Source organism: Asparagus officinalis, chromosome 7, assembly GCF_001876935.1.
Source record: "Asparagus officinalis chromosome 7, Aspof.V1, whole genome shotgun sequence".
Classification (NCBI taxonomy): Eukaryota; Viridiplantae; Streptophyta; class Magnoliopsida; order Asparagales; family Asparagaceae; genus Asparagus; species Asparagus officinalis.
Genome location: NC_033800.1, coordinates 136,549,137 through 136,569,380, shown reverse-complemented (window position 1 = coordinate 136,569,380; position 20,244 = coordinate 136,549,137). Strand labels below are relative to the sequence as shown.

Genomic DNA, 20,244 nt, shown 5'->3' with positions numbered 1-20,244 from the left:
GAAAGAAAAGGATCCCTTTAGTGGACCCAGAAGTTTGGGAGAAAGAATTCATTGTTGTTGTTGCTACCATATAGAACTTAAGCCTATCTTAAAGGAATTTATTGATGTCATTTGTATTGACAGGTAATGTATCTATTATCTAACTATGTGAGCTCTTCTGAATTGTTGATGTTTTCCTTTTATGGTGCTTCGGTGCTCTTATTCACTACCTCTAACACAAGCGAATTCATAATTGCGAATAAGCCTACTAATTACTAACATACTATATGTTGTATAGTCATGTGTTTTTGTCACATGATGCATATTGGCAGTGCGAGAAGCGGATGATGAGTCTTGTTATTGTTGATCACTTTGTTTTGATTGATGATGTTAATCATGTTTTATTCACTGCATGTATTTCAGACAACACCGTATAGTTACCGTATGGTATCTTGTACTTGTAACTTCAAACTCAGATCTTTGAATTTATCTCGTTGATTTGTTGAAGCCATGCTGTCGAATAATATGGCGACAACCAGTATATGCAATCTGGTTGTTCTTATGTTCTAGCACTAGTAAAATCCTTCTCTTAACTGGCCAAGATTCCAATGGAGCTTCATGTTTGTTTAGACAGCAGTTTGTAAGCCTAGAAAAAAGAATCCTTTACCAAACATTTCATAAAGTGAAAAATCTAGTACTTTCGTGTATATTAATTGTGGAAACTGAGCAGTTGCACGGACCAAGCTGGTGGTTGTTCATGGCTGGCATGAATCTAACGAAGCTGCTTTTGTTTTATCAGGCTGCTATAACATGCTATAACATGCTATATGCACATGAATACTGTTTAAAGGTTACACTTTGTCTCTTAGATCTGACTTTGTAGTTTTCTTCTCTAACTTGCTCATTTATGTGCTATAAGTTATCCAATCATATTAAGTCTTCCACAATCTTTAATGTTTTATTCAACTTTCAGAATGTTTCCTATTTGAAACATGATTGGCATTTCTTATGAATATTTTGAATAAGTTGATTATATTCACATTCTACGACATATTGGTTTTCCATCTTCTGTACAATAAGTTACTATTTTTTTTTATTTTTAAAATATAGATATTGTTTGTGCAATGGTGAAGTTCTCTTTTAATGTTTTTGGGCCTTTCATGTCTTTATTGTGTTTCCTTTTTCACTGATAATTTTCTTTTCTTTTTGAAGGGATCCAAAGAACACTAACGTTGTTGAAAATATGGTTAAAGCACTTGCTCGAGTTGTATCAACTATTCAACTGGTATGTTCATGCACTTCTCACTCCCTCATACCTCTCAGTTCACATCTAATTCTAGTCACATTTCCTTGTTATACCTAGTTTCAATTGGAAGTATATAGTGTTCAGAGTTTAGACCCTTTTTTCTTCACACTATTGCTAATTTGCATTTACCTGCTGTTTCCCACTCTCATAGCTGCTCTTTGGTCCAACATTTTTGACTTCTTTCTGAAAGTAAATAGTTTGCTGATGTATGTTGACAGGTATAGAATTCTGGGGGTCGGGGATGAATAAGGTGACATCAGCAAATTCAAAATAACGTAAAGTGTGTGAAACAATAACGTGATATGAAAAATTACATTGAAACATAAATCATAGTTTTCAAAATTAATAAAACAATCAAGATGTAACAAAACCATTTTTTACAAGATAGTAAGATCAAGATCAATATATCCACAATAAAATCCCGATATCTATGTTAAAATCTTGACTATCCAAGAGCTAAAAGATAACTGGCAATCTCCCACAAGAGTTTCATTTTCAAGAGCTACAATCAAAATATCTCAATGTTGATTATAAAATTTAAATTATAACTCTTACCCCTCACCACAACTTTAGAGTTTTAATGCAGTGGAAGGGATCTTTAACATAGTATCAGGGCAACTAAGTTCAAATCCCACCATTCAGGTATTTAAAGCGGATTTTAGAAAAAGAAACCGCTACACTACGTTACCTAGGTGCTTCTATCATGAAGCCGTCCCCTATCGGATACGTATCCGATACTTACCTGTACCCAAACTTCATGGACACTCCTTGGATATATGCTTACTTTTTTTCTCAAATGTGTACTCAATTATATGATATATGTTTTAATTTAAAACATTTGTCATACACTTCTTAGACATATATCCTACACATCCATTTCTTAAAACTCTTTAGACATGGGTCGGGTTCGTTTTCGCCCATATTGAAGTTCAGAACTATGATTTTATGATTTTAAATGGTCTTTTGGGTCTCTAGTTAAAAAACGAGCGGTTTCCACTTTATAATTATCAACATAAGAAAGAAATTTACAAATGTGGATATAATTTTAATTCTAATTACACATGAATTGGAAAACAATAAAAATCTCATGTAAATTATTAATTTCAATATGTGTGTAGCTGTGTCCCCGTACCCTACAATTTACAAGTTTGTTGTGTTCCGTACCAATACCGGTACCCATTTCCATGTAACATAGCCGATGCACGAGTCCATGTTACGGCCCATAAAAAGGACTCAACCTGGGTTGGGACATGTTTGTGTCTAAAAAATTAACCTTCAATCCTCACCAGGAGAGACATTCAGTTTACAGATCAAAAGGCAGAAAAGAGAGGAGCCATTCTGTAGTAATTTAGCAGGTTCATATCTTTACTACCACAAAGCTCTTCTCTGCCTTATGGGTTTTCATTATCCAATCTCCCCAAGCTGAGATATCATCCAATAGAATCTTGGGTAAACAAGAAGTCTCCTTATAGCTTGCTAATATCATTGTTTTAAATCCCCGACATAACTGACATACGCGGATGGTGTATCCTTTTACAAGGTTTGCTGCAAATTGATATGGTCTTAATATCCTTTACCACTTTTTGGCAATTTTTGAGTGATGTATTCCTAACATGGCCGATATATTAGCCGATTATGTCTGTCAATATGTCTTTTCATATAGCTTGTCACTGAACAATGTAGTTCTTCAATTTTTTTTAATATTTGTAAACAAAAATTCTTGTCATATGAAGTTTTTTTTAGCAAATTCTAGTATGCTCTTTACCTATGTAAGTTTATATGATTGTTAGTGATTCTAAACACATATTATTTATATTTTTTATGCTTAGATTTCATTAAGTACGTTGATATTATGACACTCAAAGTATACTTATATAATTTGCCATAATATCGGATGATGTGCATATAGCTAATATCATACACAAACATTAAGAAGAAAGTTAATCTCGGCCTGCTAATATCATACGCAAACATTGAAGTTGGTCAGTTACTCGCTGGTACCCCAAACTTCAGTTTATTTGCAAATAAGAAGCTCATATCTAGTGGTGAATGTAATCTTATTTAATAAAAAACATGTTTTTCTGGTTCCAATATTTGCAAGATATGAAAATGCCCGCTTTTCAAATATGTAAAATAAGTTCAATCTTTCTTTATTATATGATATTTGAATACATTCAAATAATAATGAGGAAGATATGAATATGTTAAAATGGATTTAATGATCTGTGTGCAGTCAGTCTTGCTTAGAACAGATAATATTGCGCTTGAAAAATCTCAAGGCAGACCTAGTCAATTGGCGAGTCGTCCAGGTGAGTTTTCCCTTTGATCGTGTGATTAATATAAATCTAAAGCGGTTTGATAGATCAATGAAGTTGACTATTAGTGGCTTGTCTCCAAACATTGTCCATGTTTGGACCCGGCTGACAATTTGTTGCTCGAATGGTTGATAATTCAACTGAGCGAACATCTGACCTTCAATAGTACTCAGTTTAGTGATCCCTTGCTGGTTGGAAATGTGTTAGATTGGTCCAGTGGGTAGTAGTTTGTTGTATCATCAGTTTTGGATGCATAACCAGCGAAGTGTGCAAATGCAACTAAAACTATTCAAATTAATAGTTGCGATGAATATTCAAAGCTTGGAAATCTTATTAATCGACTTAACACTCAAAGTATACTTATATAATTCGCTTCAAAACATGTATTAGATGTAGTATTGACTTGTAACACTGTAACTTGAGTTCTTCAACACTTTTGCTTTCTTGGTCTTAGTCCTTCATCATTCAAGCTTCTTGAATTTTGGTCCATATTATTAAGTACTGACAGCCTTGGTTCTGTCTGTTACTTCACAAATTTGTTGTCATCAAAACCAAGTATATCATGATTGAAGTTCTTCTCTTTCTTGATGATGACATAATTATACTCCAACGTATCATAAGGTTAAATAGCTCCCCACAAATTCATGACATGCACAAAACTGTTGCTTAGATATAAGTTTTAGACATTCAGCTTCTTGATTCAAAATTTTGAACATTTAAAAAACTTATACACCAAATTTTGTTGGATTTCAAGTATTTTAGACCGTAAAAGATGCTTTTTTAAGCCAATCATTTAATACCAACTTGATCCCTGAAGAATACCTTTAAGTACTTCAATTTGATTGTTTTGACTCTTTGGATAGTTGCAGCCACAGTGGGCTGATCTGGGTTGACCTGTGAGATAAGCTGTGTAGTTTCCATTGGTTTGTATACTCCTTTAAGCGTTTAATATGTATCTATAGATGGTTCATATGATTGTGATTTCAGAACTTTGTATGCACCCTACACTAATCAACAACTACACTGAATCATTATAGTTCGTACTATTTGCATGATCATCTGCCAATTGAAGCGCCTTACTGGATCCTATTAAACTTCTTTAATACAATATTTCTTTTATTTATTTATTTAGGTTTCAGAGTCAAGTGAAGAGAGCCTTGCAGCTGTCGCGGGAATGTTTAGTAGTAAAGCAAAAGGTATTTCTTGTAAAGTTGGAAGAACTTCCCATTTGCTTCTGTATGTTAATTCATGATCATGGTAAAGGACCACAAAATGAAAGAGTTAACACATCTCTCAAATGCAAAAGCTAAGAGTTAAACAGAAGGATGCATAATTACAAGAATTTTTTAACTTTTAATAACCTAAGTAAAGTTTTGATTATTTGGTGAATAAGATAGAAGCAAGTTGTTGATGGACTGCTGGATGAGCTCATATGTTGTGATCTCATCTAACCAGATCGAAGTTAGATAGCCGTTTCTTGCATTAAGATCAATTTTACTATTATTCTATAGTCATCTGCTAAAAGGATACTTTTTTCCTAGATAGGGGAATAAGCCACCTACGACTGAAGTCTATGCTAAAATTAGAACATTTCCAAACTTTTACCATCAATATGGGGCTGCCTACGATCAGTCCTCAAAGCTTGTACTACTCTGCACCATGAAAATAGAATTGATCAAACGTTTAAGATTAGCCGAAGCTCTCTATACACAAATGTGAAATGGAAATGTAGCCATTAGATTACACTGATCTATGGTCATAGTTTTTATATTGGAACCATTAGCTATTTTAGGCTTAATTGCAATTAAGTAGTTGCTAAGAGTCCTTTTGCATATCTCTGATGGGTCACTTTATGTTGTTGTGAGTGGATCAAGCATTTTAATTAAACAAGCTAGACTTGTTTAGTTAGTTCTTCAGGGCATAAAAATTGTCGCAGTTGAATCCATTTGACTTGTATATCAAAATTGTGACTAAGATGTTGTCACTTTGTGTTGTCTGAAGTAGATTGATCATTTGAGGACCGAGTATCTTTTTAAAAAAAATTTAACTTAGGACTGAGATACGTATGGCACTCAGATCCAATAAGGACAGTTAAGGGCTTATGTAAATACTAAGTAGGCTGTGGATTGGCACAAGTGGCGTTTGAATCTTAGACTTCATGCACCTTATGAAGAGGTTTTATTACTATGCTACAAATGACACTTGCTTTGGTCATTTTGTTATTTTTGTATGAGATGAGGGGTCAGTGCTCTGGACCATATAGGTTAAATTTTTTTTATTCCTATAATGTTTTTCAACCCTTACATCTCTTCTTCCTGTGTGTCATCTTTTCCTTCTTCACCTCATCCCTTTCATTTCTTTTTTATCTTCTTCAATTATGTTCTCTTCAAATATCAAACTGAAATTAACAATTAAGCTGGTCTGTGGCTTGTATCAATTGAATTGAAAAACCTTTTTTTAGCTCATATTATAGGGCTTTTATAGAAAGAAAGACATTTGCAGATTTAAGAGAAACCTAAGCATCTTACTTGTTTGTACAATTTTCACTCATTTATTATGTGAATAGAGTAAAACTTTAAATTTAACTATTCATTAGTTCAAATCTGTGTTAAACTGGAAATGATTTTTTAATTTTCATTTTCTACAGTTGCACTTATTTTCTGGCATCCAAACATGCCCTATTAATTCATATAAGTTTTATGTCACGTCTGAATTGATGGTTTTAAAATTTTGATGCTCTAACAAATACTTTTTCAATTGATAGGTTGCAGGGTCGAATCATATTGCTGGGATCCTAGTTAACCTCTTATTAAGATTTTAGCTCTCCATTCAATTAGATCTGATCTTAATATGTTTGTTCACCTTTAGTTTGATCTAATTTCTGTGTGGGATCATTCTTACAACCACAAACAGTGCCCATTGGAAGCGTTTTTCTAGCTCTTTTGTATGTTTCTTCTTGAATTTAGAACTTCCAGAAGTATTACAGAGTCATGACTACCACAATTAATGGGCATTCTAGCCTTACTGAGTTAAAAAGCTGGCATTTTATTTTAAACTAATCTAAATTTTATGCTCTTAAGGTCCATTCTTATTTCTTCTTTTTATTTTTGTGGGAGATAGAATGTCTAGAAGAGATGGATTATGGCGTCCTTATTTGTTCGTTAGAGAAGATAATGAAACCTTAGCATGTGGTTGAAGGTGTATGTACATATATATCTGTAAATACTAATCTTTTGGATCAAAATTTGCTACTCATTTAATCTTTATGTATCTAAAAGCATGTGTTGTCTTTTCTTTCTATATGATAAGCCTATGGTAGTTTGATGTTTGTTCCTTCTTTTGTCAATCTTTAGTAAGTTCAGTTGAGGGAACATACCCTGTGAATATTAAATTACTTGCATTTATTTGGAAAGGCTTAGATTTCACTACTGATTAGAGTGTTAGCAGGCATTGAATGGAGCATGGATAATGATGCATCTAATGCTGCTGTTCTGGTTGCCAGTGAAGCCCATGCTATTACTTTGGCGGTTGAAGGACTTTTGGGTGTTGTGTTTACAGTAGCTACCTTGACTGATGAAGCTGTTGATGTTGGTGAGGTTAGGCCAGTTAATTCTTTTATTGTTAACTATGAGCTTAACATAATATATCTGTCGATCTAACCAATTACTTATGCAGATTGAATCACCAAAATATGATAATGAGCATAGAGCAGAGTGCACTGGGAAAACAACTGTTCTTTGCAAATGTATGGTTGATTCAACATGGATGACCATTCTCGATGCTTTATCTCTTATCTTAGCAAGGTCAGAGGACATCAGTTGTTCTGTATCCTTCCTTGGAGTTGTTTCAACTAAATGACATGCAATCTCGTTGTATAGGTCTCAGGGGGAAGCCATAATATTAGAAATACTGAAAGGATATCAGGCCTTTACCCAGGTAATAATATCTTTTGAGATAATGTTCACTACCTCAATATGATTTATAGTGAGTACTGGAAAAAACTTGTAAGTGCGTTTATACATTGCTGTTGTTGGAATGTTTTTTCTTTTCCTCAAATGAGGTTGAATATTATTAAGTTGCTTAATACTTTCAAAAACAGTGCAAGGTTTTTGTGTGCCATGTCGTGCTGATTCTTACGTAATTGAATTCTTCTTAGGATTCGTATAATTTAATTCTGTTATGGATCTTTCATAGTTAATAGTTGCAGTTCACAACCTAAGTATCTACATTTACTTTAACTGGGTGTTTGCCTATTTCAGGCATGTGGAGTTCTTCGCGCAGTGGAACCATTAAACTCATTTTTAGCATCCCTTTGTAAATTCACAATCAATATTCCAAATGAAGGAGAAAAGAGGAGGTATGTTATTGTACAAAATGAATGATTAAATTAATTACAAATTCTTATTCTTGTATGCATACTTACGTGCATATTGGTTCGCTATGTGAATATTAAGATGATGTTTTTTGTTCTCTCAAGTAAATACTCGAACTGGTATGAAAAGGTAGATGGAAGACTTAATTTGTTTTTTCCATGGTTTGTTTTAACTAGAATAGGGAATAATAACCCATAAATGTATTATCTACTTCTTTGAAAGCTCTATTCTGTGTTTATCACTTCCTTTGAGTCCTTTTTCCTGAATATGTAATACAAAAACATATTTAAAAATTGCTATTATTTTTATGCATATGTAGTATGAACTTGGTTCTGGATCTGCAAGTTTTCAGGTTTCATATTGTCTGTTCATTTTACTCACTAATGGAACTTTTAACAGTGTTTTGCAATCTCCTGGATCAAGAAAGTCAGAACCTTTGATTGATCAGCGAGATAATGTTGTTCTTACTCCAAAGAATGTGCAGGTAACATGTTTTTATTTTTATTTGTGTGCACTATTTCCTTCAAATCGTATGTCAGATTTACTATGTCTATCTATCATTACGTTTCGGTTGAGTTCCTTAAGGAGTTGATTGATTTTATATGGTTTATGCTGCAGGCATTAAGGACACTTTTCAACGTGGCACACCGTTTGCACAATGTTCTTGGTCCATCCTGGGCTCTGGTATGTTTTCACATCTTCTGTCTTTTGAAATAAGGCCTATTGTCTTTGCTGTTAACCTTCCAATTTTCAGGTTTTAGACACTCTAGCAGCTCTAGATCGTGCTATCCATTCTCCTCATGCATCTACGCAGGTTACACCCTCTTAAAAACTGTAAAACTCTTTAATTTGTTAAAATGCTGGGTTTCTTTACAAGCTATTCACTTGCTTTTTCTCCTAAGTTAGGACATGTGAAAATTTAATATCTTCTGAATGAGAACAGAAGATAGCTATGCTTTGGTGGTAGCTGTACCAGTGTTATGACATTAAAATCTATCCAAATTTCATTTAGTTTTGAGCTACTGCATTCACTGGTCTAATCAAATCTACGAATTTCCACTTAGTGTAGGTACGTTTAGTGCGTCTTTATTCTTATATATCTGAAATCCATCACATATTCTTTGACAATACAGATTGTCAAGTAATTTGCTGAATGATCATTATAATTCTCAAACTTTGGATGACTCTGTTGACTTACTGACCATATAACACATTTTGGGGATCATCCTTTTCTTTTTTGCCTTATGTAGTCGAAGACTCGAAACTGGTCTCAGTTTTTTGAAGCTCATAATCAACTTTTTATCTATGGATAGGAAGTTCCGACGTCTGTTTCAAGACTTACTAGGGATACATCTGGGCAGTATACTGATTTCCACATCCTCTCTTCACTGAATTCTCAGGTTTAGCCAAAAACTAAAGCTATTCCGGTGTAAGTTTTTCCTCTTACGTCTTGTTTCTATTCTGATAAAGTTTTCTTTTTTTGATTGACAAGCTGTTCGAAAGTTCCGCACTGATGCATGTTTCTGCAGTGAAGTCACTCCTTTCTGCATTGTGTCAGTTGTCAAGTCAGTGCATCTTAGGAAATTCAAGTGTCACAGGTCAAGCATCCAGTCAACATACAGGAAGTGTAGCATTTTCAGTGGAACGTATGACTTCAATCCTTGTAAATAACCTACATCGTAAGTACCTGACTTTTCGACATCTGAAGATGTTTTTCTTTTGTGTGCTTATTGCTTAGTTGAAAAGTAGGTGTACTTTCATTTTAGTTGTAGAGGAGAGAGATGCTGATAATGATCAAGAAGCCAAAAGATAGTTATAAATTTTAATTTTAGATTGTTAAAATTTTCATTTTATGGTTATTAATGTCCTTAAACATTTTTATCTTTTTCAGATTTTCCTTGTTTGTTTGGTTCGTAGAGTCTTCTTTCAACTCAGGGGTATTTCTATAAATTTCAAATCAGGTGCTATATACAATATTTCTAGGGTCACCATTGAGAGGATGAATTCTTGAAATATGTGCATTGCTTTCATGAAAATTTCTTTTCCTCTTCCAACTTTTCTGGTGTGAAGGCGACACAAAGTTAGTGTGAAGGCGATGGAAAGTTAGTGTGAAGCCTTTATCTCTTTTATTTTTTTTTATTTATTTTATCTTTTTAGCAAACCTCTAGCAAACCAAAATCCATAAGTCGGAACCATTTCAAGATCCTAATTGAACTCCTAAATTCCTTACTTTAATGCTCTATTGGTCTGTCCTTGTCTGAAAACTAAACCTAAATCAATCTTATTTGATATAGTTGATCAGATTCCTTTCACAAAACAAACCCTAGGTGCCTTAACCTCTAGCACATTTAACATTCGTATACTAGTCATCATTGTTTTTTATATTCCCGACTTAGCCCGATGTATCCTTTTACAGGATTGTTGCAACCGATATGGTCTCTAAATATCCTTTACTGCTTTTTGGTTATTTTGGGTGACGTATCTCTGATATGCCAAATATATCAACCGATATGTTGACCGATATATCCTTTTATATGGCTTGTCGCAAAACAATATACCGCGTTTGGTAATTTTGGGCGAGATATCATGATTTTCCCATTACAAAAAATGACATTTTGGCATAAAAAAATCAAACGAAATGTTGCAACGTCGATTTGTAGTTTTGTTTATTTTACAAGGTTGATTAATGATCCTAAGTATATATTATTTACATTTTGTATGCTTAGATTTCATTAAGTATGTTGAGATTATATTTTAGTGTATTATACTATATATGCAAACATCTATTATGGCATTTTGATATTTACCACATATCCCCAATATTTCTCCGACATCCGCAATTTGATATGGATTTTGGCAATCCAATATTTCCCCGAAATCCAATATTTAAAACCTTGCTAGTCATGTCATCTCAAAATCATCTTCAACTTTGAAATTGAAGATCAACAAATCTGGAGGGAGAAAAAAAAAAGAAAAAAAAAAGAAATTTGTTATTGGGTGCTAAGCCTCATGCATTACCATTCAAATTGGATAATGTTCAAAAGAAAGTTTGGCTCTGATTTTATTTTAGTGATGAAGAACTCTAAGTTTGACTGAGTTATATATGTCTTCTTTAGGACATAACCTTATCCAGACAATTTAGTTGAAGTATGTATGTCCCGATCAATTGATGCAGTTACACTCAGGCTTGAGTCTTGATGGGGGTACAGATCCTTTTGGCTGACAATTTCGATTAAGTAAATGATTTTAAATTTTTGTTTAAGGATTTGTATTGTAGAATAGTTTCATTAGCCTCATTACTTGGTTTCTCATTTATGCAAATTTGTTTGATGGCCCCTTCAGTAGTTCAGGGAATTGTCCTTTATTTATGCGTCATTTATATCCAGTATCTTTTCATTTTCTCTTACAAAGTTGCACCTTCTCTGGGGTTTTCTGTTTGTGACTACACACCTCTAGCTAGGTTACTTGTATTTCCTTTGGACTTAAAAATGTAAACTGATACATCTAGTTCCCTAGATAGTTTTTTTTACTTGTATGTATAGGATGTTATAGGAGTACTATAATCTTCTCTTATAAATAAAGAATGTTTCATTTACTATCCTTATTTAACCCTGCTGTCATCTAACGTGCATTTAAGAACAGATTTATCTAAAACCCAAAGTAGAACTTTCAGAAACAAACGCCATTCTGCTAATACCCACTTTATGTACATAATTTACGAAATGCAATAAAAAATCATGAACCTTCTAAATTTAATGTTACAATATATTTGAGACATATTATACAAAGTTTCAAAACCAGTTTTTGTGGAAAGCCTTCTCTAAAGTCACCGGCAACTAATTATAACACTAGCCAAAAGCAAGCAATTGCTAAAACTGGTTGGATGAAAGTTATGGTATGGAATAGAATCAGATGCATTAAAAACTCATTAATGACTCTCAAATTAAAATATGAATTCAACACCCTAGAATTTTTTAACCAGATTATTGGACTTTCCCTTGATTAATTTTTTGCTCTTTTTCTTCAAATATCCTGTATCCTCACACAGCAATAATCTCTCCCTCCAAGGCATTTATTTATTGATGCCACGTACTACATTTGCATGAATCCGAGCTATGTGAATAAACTAATAGTTAGTCGGATAATTTGCAATTTCTTATATTCCTTCCTTGTGTTGATGCTAAAATTTTGAATTCCAAGTGCAGATGTGGGTACCAGCAGATAGCCAGATACTTTCTAAATAACATCATTTATGCATACGTATTGAAACCAAGCGGTCTACTGCTCCTCATGTTGTAGGTTCTAATCATAACCTGATGTAAAAAAGAATACCTTTTGATATAGAATTGAAATCACAAGATGCGAAGTGCTTAAACATTGTTTTGCACCTACCATGTCGAATAAGTTAGGATACTAGTTAGGAGGCCATGAAAGCGACACTCCTTCCTATCAGTTTGTGCAATCTTTGTCAAAATGATCTAAAAGAACTATCCTCAGCATTAGTATTGGTCAGAATGTTGAATCACACATACCTTAGTAGAATTTGTCCAACATGTATCATGGTGTCATTTTCTACAATGCTTAACTGTGCAGTCACCTCTGAATGTAGCCCCCTCTTTTCCTAAGTTATAGAGCATCTGCTGAAGGGTAAAAAATCTATCAGGGTGTGTTCTGATTGGATGTAGGATTTCATCTGCTGTGTCATGAATATCAGTAAACATAATTTTAACAATATTTAGGATACTCTTTTACACCTTACAGGCCTATTTTAATGTTCAAGATATTCTTTAAGGTAACAAAATGCAAGATCTGTCTGGGCAAAAACTGGGCTGGGATTATAAACTTTAAATATGGATTCATTTTCACCCTTAGATAGTCCAGTGTATAGTCAACTAGAGGATATAGTTATGTGCATTCTTATTGTGAAAATGGGTCCTTTGACAAACCCTGAATTTGTAAGACTTCAACAGATTAGAGTCAGTAGAAGTTAAACTATATGCACTGCACGGACCATGGACCTTTCAGTAAAGTAGCATGTGTAATCTTGAAAGTTATACAATTTAAGCTGTGAATTACATGATGCAAAGAATGTTATTTGGGGTTGGATATATTCAGTTGCATTGAATTTAGTTTTATTCTTCTATCAGGTTTTGAGTCCATATGGGATCAAGTCATTGACCATCTAATTGAGGTGATATCATATGCAAATTTCTCCTTGTTGATAATGTATCATTCTTTATTATTCTTTCTTTCTTTCTTTCTTTTTTTAATGGAAGATAATGTATCATTTTTTATTTTCTTTGAGAAGAACATTTTAGTCTTTTGCAGCTTGCTGATAACCCCAACCAACAGCTAAGGAATTTGGCTCTTGGGGCACTGGATCAATCAATCTGTGCAGTCTTAGGTTCGGACCAGTTCCAGGGCAGTAAAACATGTGTTCATCAATTTCCTGACTCTGAAGTGAGTACTTTCACTTGCATACACTGTCTCAATTCACAGGATGTAATAAGGTATTTAATATCTCTTTGTTAGGTGGATGGAAGTAATACTGAAATGGGATCATTTGAGTGTGCGGTTTTAGCTCCATTGCCTTTGATTTATATGTCGAGTCAAAACCCTGATGTACGTGCAGGGACTCTGAAAATTTTGCTTCATGTTGTAGAGGTACTCAAATTCAAGCTGGGATTTTCTCCGTTCAAACTCTTAATACTAAAACATTTAATATAAGTCTAATCTGACCTTTATGGTCTTTCCCCTTGCAATCGTTATTTTCAGAGGCATGGAGAAAAACTTTACTATAGCTGGCCCGACATTCTTGAAATGCTGAGGTGTTTCCTTTTTCTATACAACTTGCATTCTTTTGTCACTCTTTAGATTGAAGGATATCTGACTTCTTGATGCATTCTTTGCGGGTTTTATCTATAGGACTGTTGCTGATGCATCTGAGAAGGATCTAATTACGTCAGGATTTCAGGTGAAATTACACATCATTGTCTTTAGTAGAAGAACGATCATGAAGATTTATCAGTGTCTGTTTAGTGGGTTCTAGTGTGGCTGGCGTACCAGCAAGGCACAAATGAGATGAGGTTAAAGTAAAACTCATTTGATTTGTTTCCTTTAAGCGACAAACAACATATCTTCCAGTCTTAATGTTTAAAGTTGTTGAGCAAGTACAAGAGTGAAGCAAGGGATTCTGCAGTCTATCAGATTGAGTATTCAAGTCAATGGAGCTTGTCTCCTCTCAATCTTTCAACAACCCAACAGTGAATTAAGTGTGCTATTTGCTACCAGTGGAGATGATACACAACAACAACAACAAAGCCTTTGTCGCAAATGTTTGGGGTCGGGCCGGTCGGCTATATGAATCCTATTCTTCCATTCCATTCTACTAGGGGTCATCTCATCTGTTAAGCCAGTTATTATCATATTTTCTTAATTGCTTCCAACCAAGTCCTTTTAGGTCTATATTTAGATCTTCTAGCCCCATTAACTAGAATATTATCATTTTTTTTCTAACCGGTGCACTAAGAGGCCTCCGTTGTACATGACCAAACCATCTTAATCTATTCTCTCTCATTTTGTTCTCAATGGGAGCAATTTCTAATTTACTATGGATGTACTCATTTCTTATCCTATCTTTTAATGTATACCCATAAGATCATCGCAACATTCTCATTTCTGCTACACTCATTTTTTGCACATGTTTTTAATTGTCCAACACTCGGACCTATAAAGCAGAGTTGGTTTTATAACCGTCCTAGAGATTTTTCCATTTAGTTTCATTGATATTTTACGATCACATAAGACTTCTGAGGCACTCTTCCATTTTAACCATCCTGATTTGATTCGAAGTATAATATCATCCTCTATCTCACCATCATTCCTAACAATTGATCTTAAATAGCCAAAATGATTATTTTTAGGTATTTCTTGACCATCAATATGCACTATAGGCTCTTTTCTTTCCGTAGTTTTACTAAAACTGCACTCCATATATTTTGTTTTGTTCTATTAATTCTAAAACCCTTAGATTTAAGAGCTTGTATCTATCTTTCTATTTTAGAAAGTATACTTTTAGTTTCGTCAACTAACACTATATCATTTGTAAATAATATACACCATAGGATTTCGTTCTGAATGTGTTTAGTAAGTTAGTCCATAACTAATGCAAAAAGATAAGAGATTAAGACCGACCATTGGTGTAAGTCTATGGTAATAAGAAATGATTTAGTCTCTTCCTCATTAATTCGTACTCTAGCTGTTACTCTATCATATATATCTTTAATCGCATCAATATATAAACTAGATACACGTTTCTTTTCTAAAACCCACCACATTACCTCTCTAGGCATTCTTATCATAAACTTTTTCTAGATTAATGAAAACCATACGTAGATCATTTCTCTTCTCTCTATATCTCTCCATCAATCGTCGCAAAATATGTATTGGTTTCATAGTTGGCCTCCCGGGCATAAAATCATATTGATTTTTAGCTATACTTGTCTCCTTTTATAGTCTTTGCTCAATTACTCTCTCCTAAAGTTTTATAGTATGATAAATTTTATGCCATGATAATTTAATAACTTTATATATCTCCTTTATACTTATATATCGGTATCAAAGTGCTAATCCTCCACTTATCATGTATTCTGTTCATCTCGATAATCTTATTAAATAATTTAGTTAATCATCCTAAGCATATCTCCAAACTTCAATAGGGATATCATTCGGTACTATAACTCTTTCACTTTTTATTTTCTTTAGAGTATCTTTAACTTCGCTAATCCTAATTTTTCGACAATATCAATAGTTTCTATAATTCACTATATGGTCAAATTTTCTATTTTGCTCACTTGTTTGGTTATCATTAAACAATCGATGAAAGTAACTTTCCTACCTTTCTTTTATTTCCACGTCGGTTACTAGAACTCTTTGACTTCGCTTTTAATACACGTAATATTACTCAAATCCCTACTCTTCCTTTCTCTAATCTTAGCAAGCTTATATATATCTTTCTCTACCTTCTTAAATTCTAACTTCTTATAAAAAAAATTACAAGCATCTTTTTTGTTTCCTTCCTTGCTAATTTATATTTCTCCAAGTTTTTTCTACTCCTATACTTTTGCCACTCTATATAAATTTTTCTTCACTCTAATAATCTTTTGCACACTCTCAGTCCGCCACCAACTCTCCTTACCGTCTAATTTTCAACTTTTATATTCTCCTAGTATATCTTTAGCCACCTTCCTAATATAAGAAGCTATGCTATTCCACATAATATTTCTTTCAATATTTATATTCCATATATTTTTTTTTCTCCTTAAAATACATTAAATTCTCTCCTTTTAAATTCTATCATTTAGTTCTTAGTTTCTTATTTATGTTAGTTTCTGCTCCACTTCTTAATGGATATATCTAATACCATCAACCTATGTTGTGTCGCTAAACTCTCTCCCCGTATAATTTTACAATCTTTGCATGTTAATGTATCCGTCCTTCTAGTAAGAAAAATAATTCTATTTGACCGTTATTAAATCCACCTTTAAAGGTTATTAAGTGTTCATCCTTTTTCTAAAAGTGTTTTTGTTATTATCAAATCATATGATGTTGCAAACTCTAAAATTGATTCCCCCATATCATTCTTATCTCCATACCTGAAACTTCCATGTATTCTCTCATATTCGTGATTATTCTTACTAACATGCCCACTAAGATTCCCTCTTATAAATAACTTCTCTCCTAATGGGATTTTTTGTACCAATTCATATAAGCTATCCTAAAATTCTTTTTTAGTATTCTCAGGCAAGCCTATTTGTGGTGCGTAAGCACTAATAATATTAATAACCTCTACCTCTAATACAACTTAATATTATTTTATCTCCAACTCTTTTTACATCTATAACACTTTCTTTTATTATGTTATCTACAAGAACTCCCACTCCGTTCTATTCTTATTATGTTATCTACAAGAACTCCCACTCCGTTCTATTCTTTTCTTTTCTTGTGTACCAAAGTTTATACCCGGTCTTTTCAATTTCTCTAGATTTTTCACCTATCCATTTAGTTTCTTGTAAATAAATTATACTTATCTTTATTTTGAACATGACATCTGCTAGTTCCATTGTCTTTCCGGTAAGTGTACCTATATTCCAAGTAGCTAATCTAATTCTATTCTCTAGTAAAAGTCTCCTACTATTTTTCCTTTTATACTGTTCTAGTCTACGCCTAATACTATTTGGCAAACTATTAGTGGATTGTAGATTCTTAGAATACATTTGCTTATTTGTCATTACATCGGAGTGACATCGATGTAACACGCCGCTTTTGAGGGACGCCCTAGCAAACCACCATTGCTTACTTATCATTGCATCGGGCTGGCATCGATGCAATGCGTCGCCATGGGGATGCCCCAGTGGAGATGGATAGTCCCTAGAAAAATTCAAAATTGCATTAGTTATTGAAAGTTTAAGAGGACCTTTAACCTTGTCTAAATTGCAAGTGGAACATTCTTGTTTCAGATTAGGGAAAAGTTGTTGGTTGTTAGAACTAATACTAACCTTTGGTCTATGTAACAAATCATTGCAACCTCTCAAGTTGATTATTCACCTCCGTAAATGACAAATTTCACTGAACTATACTTGTTGAGTTAAAAAAAAAACTCTACCATTTGAGTAGATCAGGTTATAAAAAGAGGGATTTCCCTCTTCTGATCTGTGAATAACATTACCCATGCTTTAGTGATTGGACACAACAGGAACATCTGCATGTTGCACAACGCTCCCTTTTTCTTTTTTTTTCTTTTTTTCCTACTCCAGTTTTATTTTGCTCTTATAAAAATTCTGGGTATAGCTGTGTCCGAAGGGAAATCTTGAACCTAGCTAATTTGCATCATAGTTTAGAGGATGGGTTCTATATCTGTTCTCAATCTGGAATTGGCACATGTTCCCATTTTTATGCCCATTTTAATACTAATTTAGTTGAAAGTCCCAAAATAGGACGAGTTTTATGAAAAAGTGAATTTTGTTTTGGGTAGTTACTCTTTTTATGGTCACTCATCCAATTGCTTTGCTCTCTCCCTCCCTTTTGTGCAGAGCCTACGGGTCATCATGAATGATGGAATATCAACCATACCAGCACAGTATCTTCATGTGTAATATACCTTGTTATTCTTTTTAATCATTCTGGTTTTGTATGCTATGTTTTACAATTATTTTTCCTGTTCATATGGGCAGTTTGATAATACGTTGATAATTGATTTATTATTTTCTGTATATCAAGAGGTTGCTTTTGGACTTCAATTTATTGCCACTGTTATGCTGAAATTTCTGGTAGGTTACTTCTACCCTAAAGTTTTGGCCAATGCTCTTGGTCTTAAATGTTCTTCAGCTTTGTTATCATTGAACTTGCAGGTTTACAACGACATTGAACTTTTCGCTAATTGATCAATAGCATGCATTGCATCAACAATTATTTTCTCATTTCTGATTATCGTATTTCATCTTGGGCAGTGCAAACAAATTGAACATAGAGGCTAGAATTTTGAACAATTTACTCAAATACATGGGTAATTTAACTGCATCGGTATTTTACTTATAGTCTCCTCCAGAAAAGTAAGTAGAGATTACACGTGTTAGTCAATGTTGATCTGTGTGCATTGCTTTATTGTTTGAAAACTGAAAGCCTGTTTCTTTAGTTGGAGCACTTACATTAGAGAAATTGCAATGGGTAAATTTCAGGTTTAGGAATCCTTCAGAGCTAGTTCCTACTAATGGCGGTATCATTGCAAAATTTACTTTCCTTTCAATTATTTATTTATTATTATTGTTTATAGAGTTTCCTTTTGAGATATCTTGATCCTCGTTCTTGGACCCTTCGGCAGAGTCTCAGAGCTCAAGAAATGTTGTAAGGGAAGTTAAAAGAAGGTGGGCGTGAATATGATTTACTCGATGATTACTTTGAGGTTGGTTTAGAAAAGTTAAGAAATCTAAAAAATAACTAGGTTGAGGAAGATAACTCCAAATGCTGATCAAATTAGATATAGAAAAATAGAAGTAGGCTGCTCAGATGTTGAGAGACGAGCATGATAAATAATCTGTCAACCCAAATATATAATATCCATGAGATGTTTCTAACAAGGATCCTGATGTGGTTACACACCTGTAACCAAATTGACCAGTAGCTACATTAAGTACATGGTTGGCTGAGTTCAGTGCACTTGTCATTAACACAACTAACACAACTAACACAACTTAACATACTTATATTGAAGTATACTTGGATTGCATTGCTATGTTGCAGTTCTTGTTTTTAAGCAGGAGGAGATGACTTAAATACATTGAGAAGCTAAAATCAAGATGAGGTGACATAAATGGCATATTCAAGTTCAACATAGTGGATTTATAGCTTTAGTCAGTTTCACTTTTTTTTACATGAGTTGAAGCCTGGATTTTTTTACTAGTTCTATAGCATGCCTCGTTCACTTTCATGCGTAAGTGGAGAGATTGAAGACTAACTCACTCAGATTCGAGTCTCAGAGACAGACTCTCGGCATGTGGGTGTAACGCTGCATACATCTGACCTCTCTAAACTCCACAATGGTGGGATTTTCGTACACTGGGCTGCCCTTTGTGTGTGTGAGTGTATCTGTGTCTGTACCCATGAAAACCTCTAATAAGAAAACCATGGTAAGATCTAACGGCGCCTACAAGATCAACGGCTCTTACAGGGAACAAGGAGTCCCTCATTGACATCTTTCCCTCTGCGACTATGTAAGTATACAATGCATAGGTCACGTAAACCATAGTTGCATGGAACCCGGTTCGTTCTACTTCACGGAACAGGAAGGGGAGCGTCGTATGCCACTTATTTAGAATCGGGTATGAGGAGGTAGGCTTATATGGTACGCTAGGGAACGTGGTACGCTTTAGGATCGGTTTTTAAATGTAGGAATTTGACTGCTTTAATGTACCATTTTATGCAAAAGTCAAATTCAAGGATCAATCACAGTAAAAGAATTTTCAAGTTGCAATTATGGTACGCTCTTTGTTTATTTCTCTGAAAATGGTTGTTTTTTTCCGAATATATTAACTAATTTTAATTCTAAATCGGTTCGTCGGGCACGTGACCTAATTTGCTAGTGTACCACGTTCCAGGAAGATTGAACCTGGGTCATGGTTCGCTATAGTGTCCCACGTTCCCGACATCTATGATGTAAACAGCTAAGAAAGAAGTATTCACGTCATATGATATTATCTAAATTGTAGGAATAATA

At 33.8% G+C, this 20,244-nt stretch overlaps 1 protein-coding gene across 6 annotated transcripts in view; it reads left to right on the top strand.

Annotated features, from left to right (window-relative positions):
• LOC109848774 (protein MON2 homolog) overlaps positions 1 to 20,244 on the top strand; it is a 53,775-nt gene that overhangs the window by 23,261 nt on the left and 10,270 nt on the right. For 4 of the 6 annotated variants that reach the window (XM_020418441.1, XM_020418438.1, XM_020418437.1 and 1 more), the window contains 17 exons: positions 1,192 to 1,264; positions 4,733 to 4,796; positions 7,048 to 7,196; positions 7,276 to 7,403; positions 7,479 to 7,536; positions 7,860 to 7,957; positions 8,373 to 8,457; positions 8,592 to 8,657; positions 8,728 to 8,787; positions 9,287 to 9,373; positions 9,466 to 9,652; positions 13,121 to 13,199; positions 13,292 to 13,433; positions 13,506 to 13,637; positions 13,749 to 13,801; positions 13,899 to 13,947; positions 18,065 to 18,123. In XM_020418441.1, the coding sequence (XP_020274030.1) occupies positions 1,192 to 1,264; positions 4,733 to 4,796; positions 7,048 to 7,196; positions 7,276 to 7,403; positions 7,479 to 7,536; positions 7,860 to 7,957; positions 8,373 to 8,457; positions 8,592 to 8,657; positions 8,728 to 8,787; positions 9,287 to 9,373; positions 9,466 to 9,652; positions 13,121 to 13,199; positions 13,292 to 13,433; positions 13,506 to 13,637; positions 13,749 to 13,801; positions 13,899 to 13,947; positions 18,065 to 18,123 (1,569 nt within the window). The remainder of the gene's footprint in view (positions 1 to 1,191; positions 1,265 to 4,732; positions 4,797 to 7,047; positions 7,197 to 7,275; positions 7,404 to 7,478; positions 7,537 to 7,859; positions 7,958 to 8,372; positions 8,458 to 8,591; positions 8,658 to 8,727; positions 8,788 to 9,286; positions 9,374 to 9,465; positions 9,653 to 13,120; positions 13,200 to 13,291; positions 13,434 to 13,505; positions 13,638 to 13,748; positions 13,802 to 13,898; positions 13,948 to 18,064; positions 18,124 to 20,244) is intronic. The other 2 variants (XM_020418440.1, XM_020418439.1) reach the window with 1 other exon arrangement.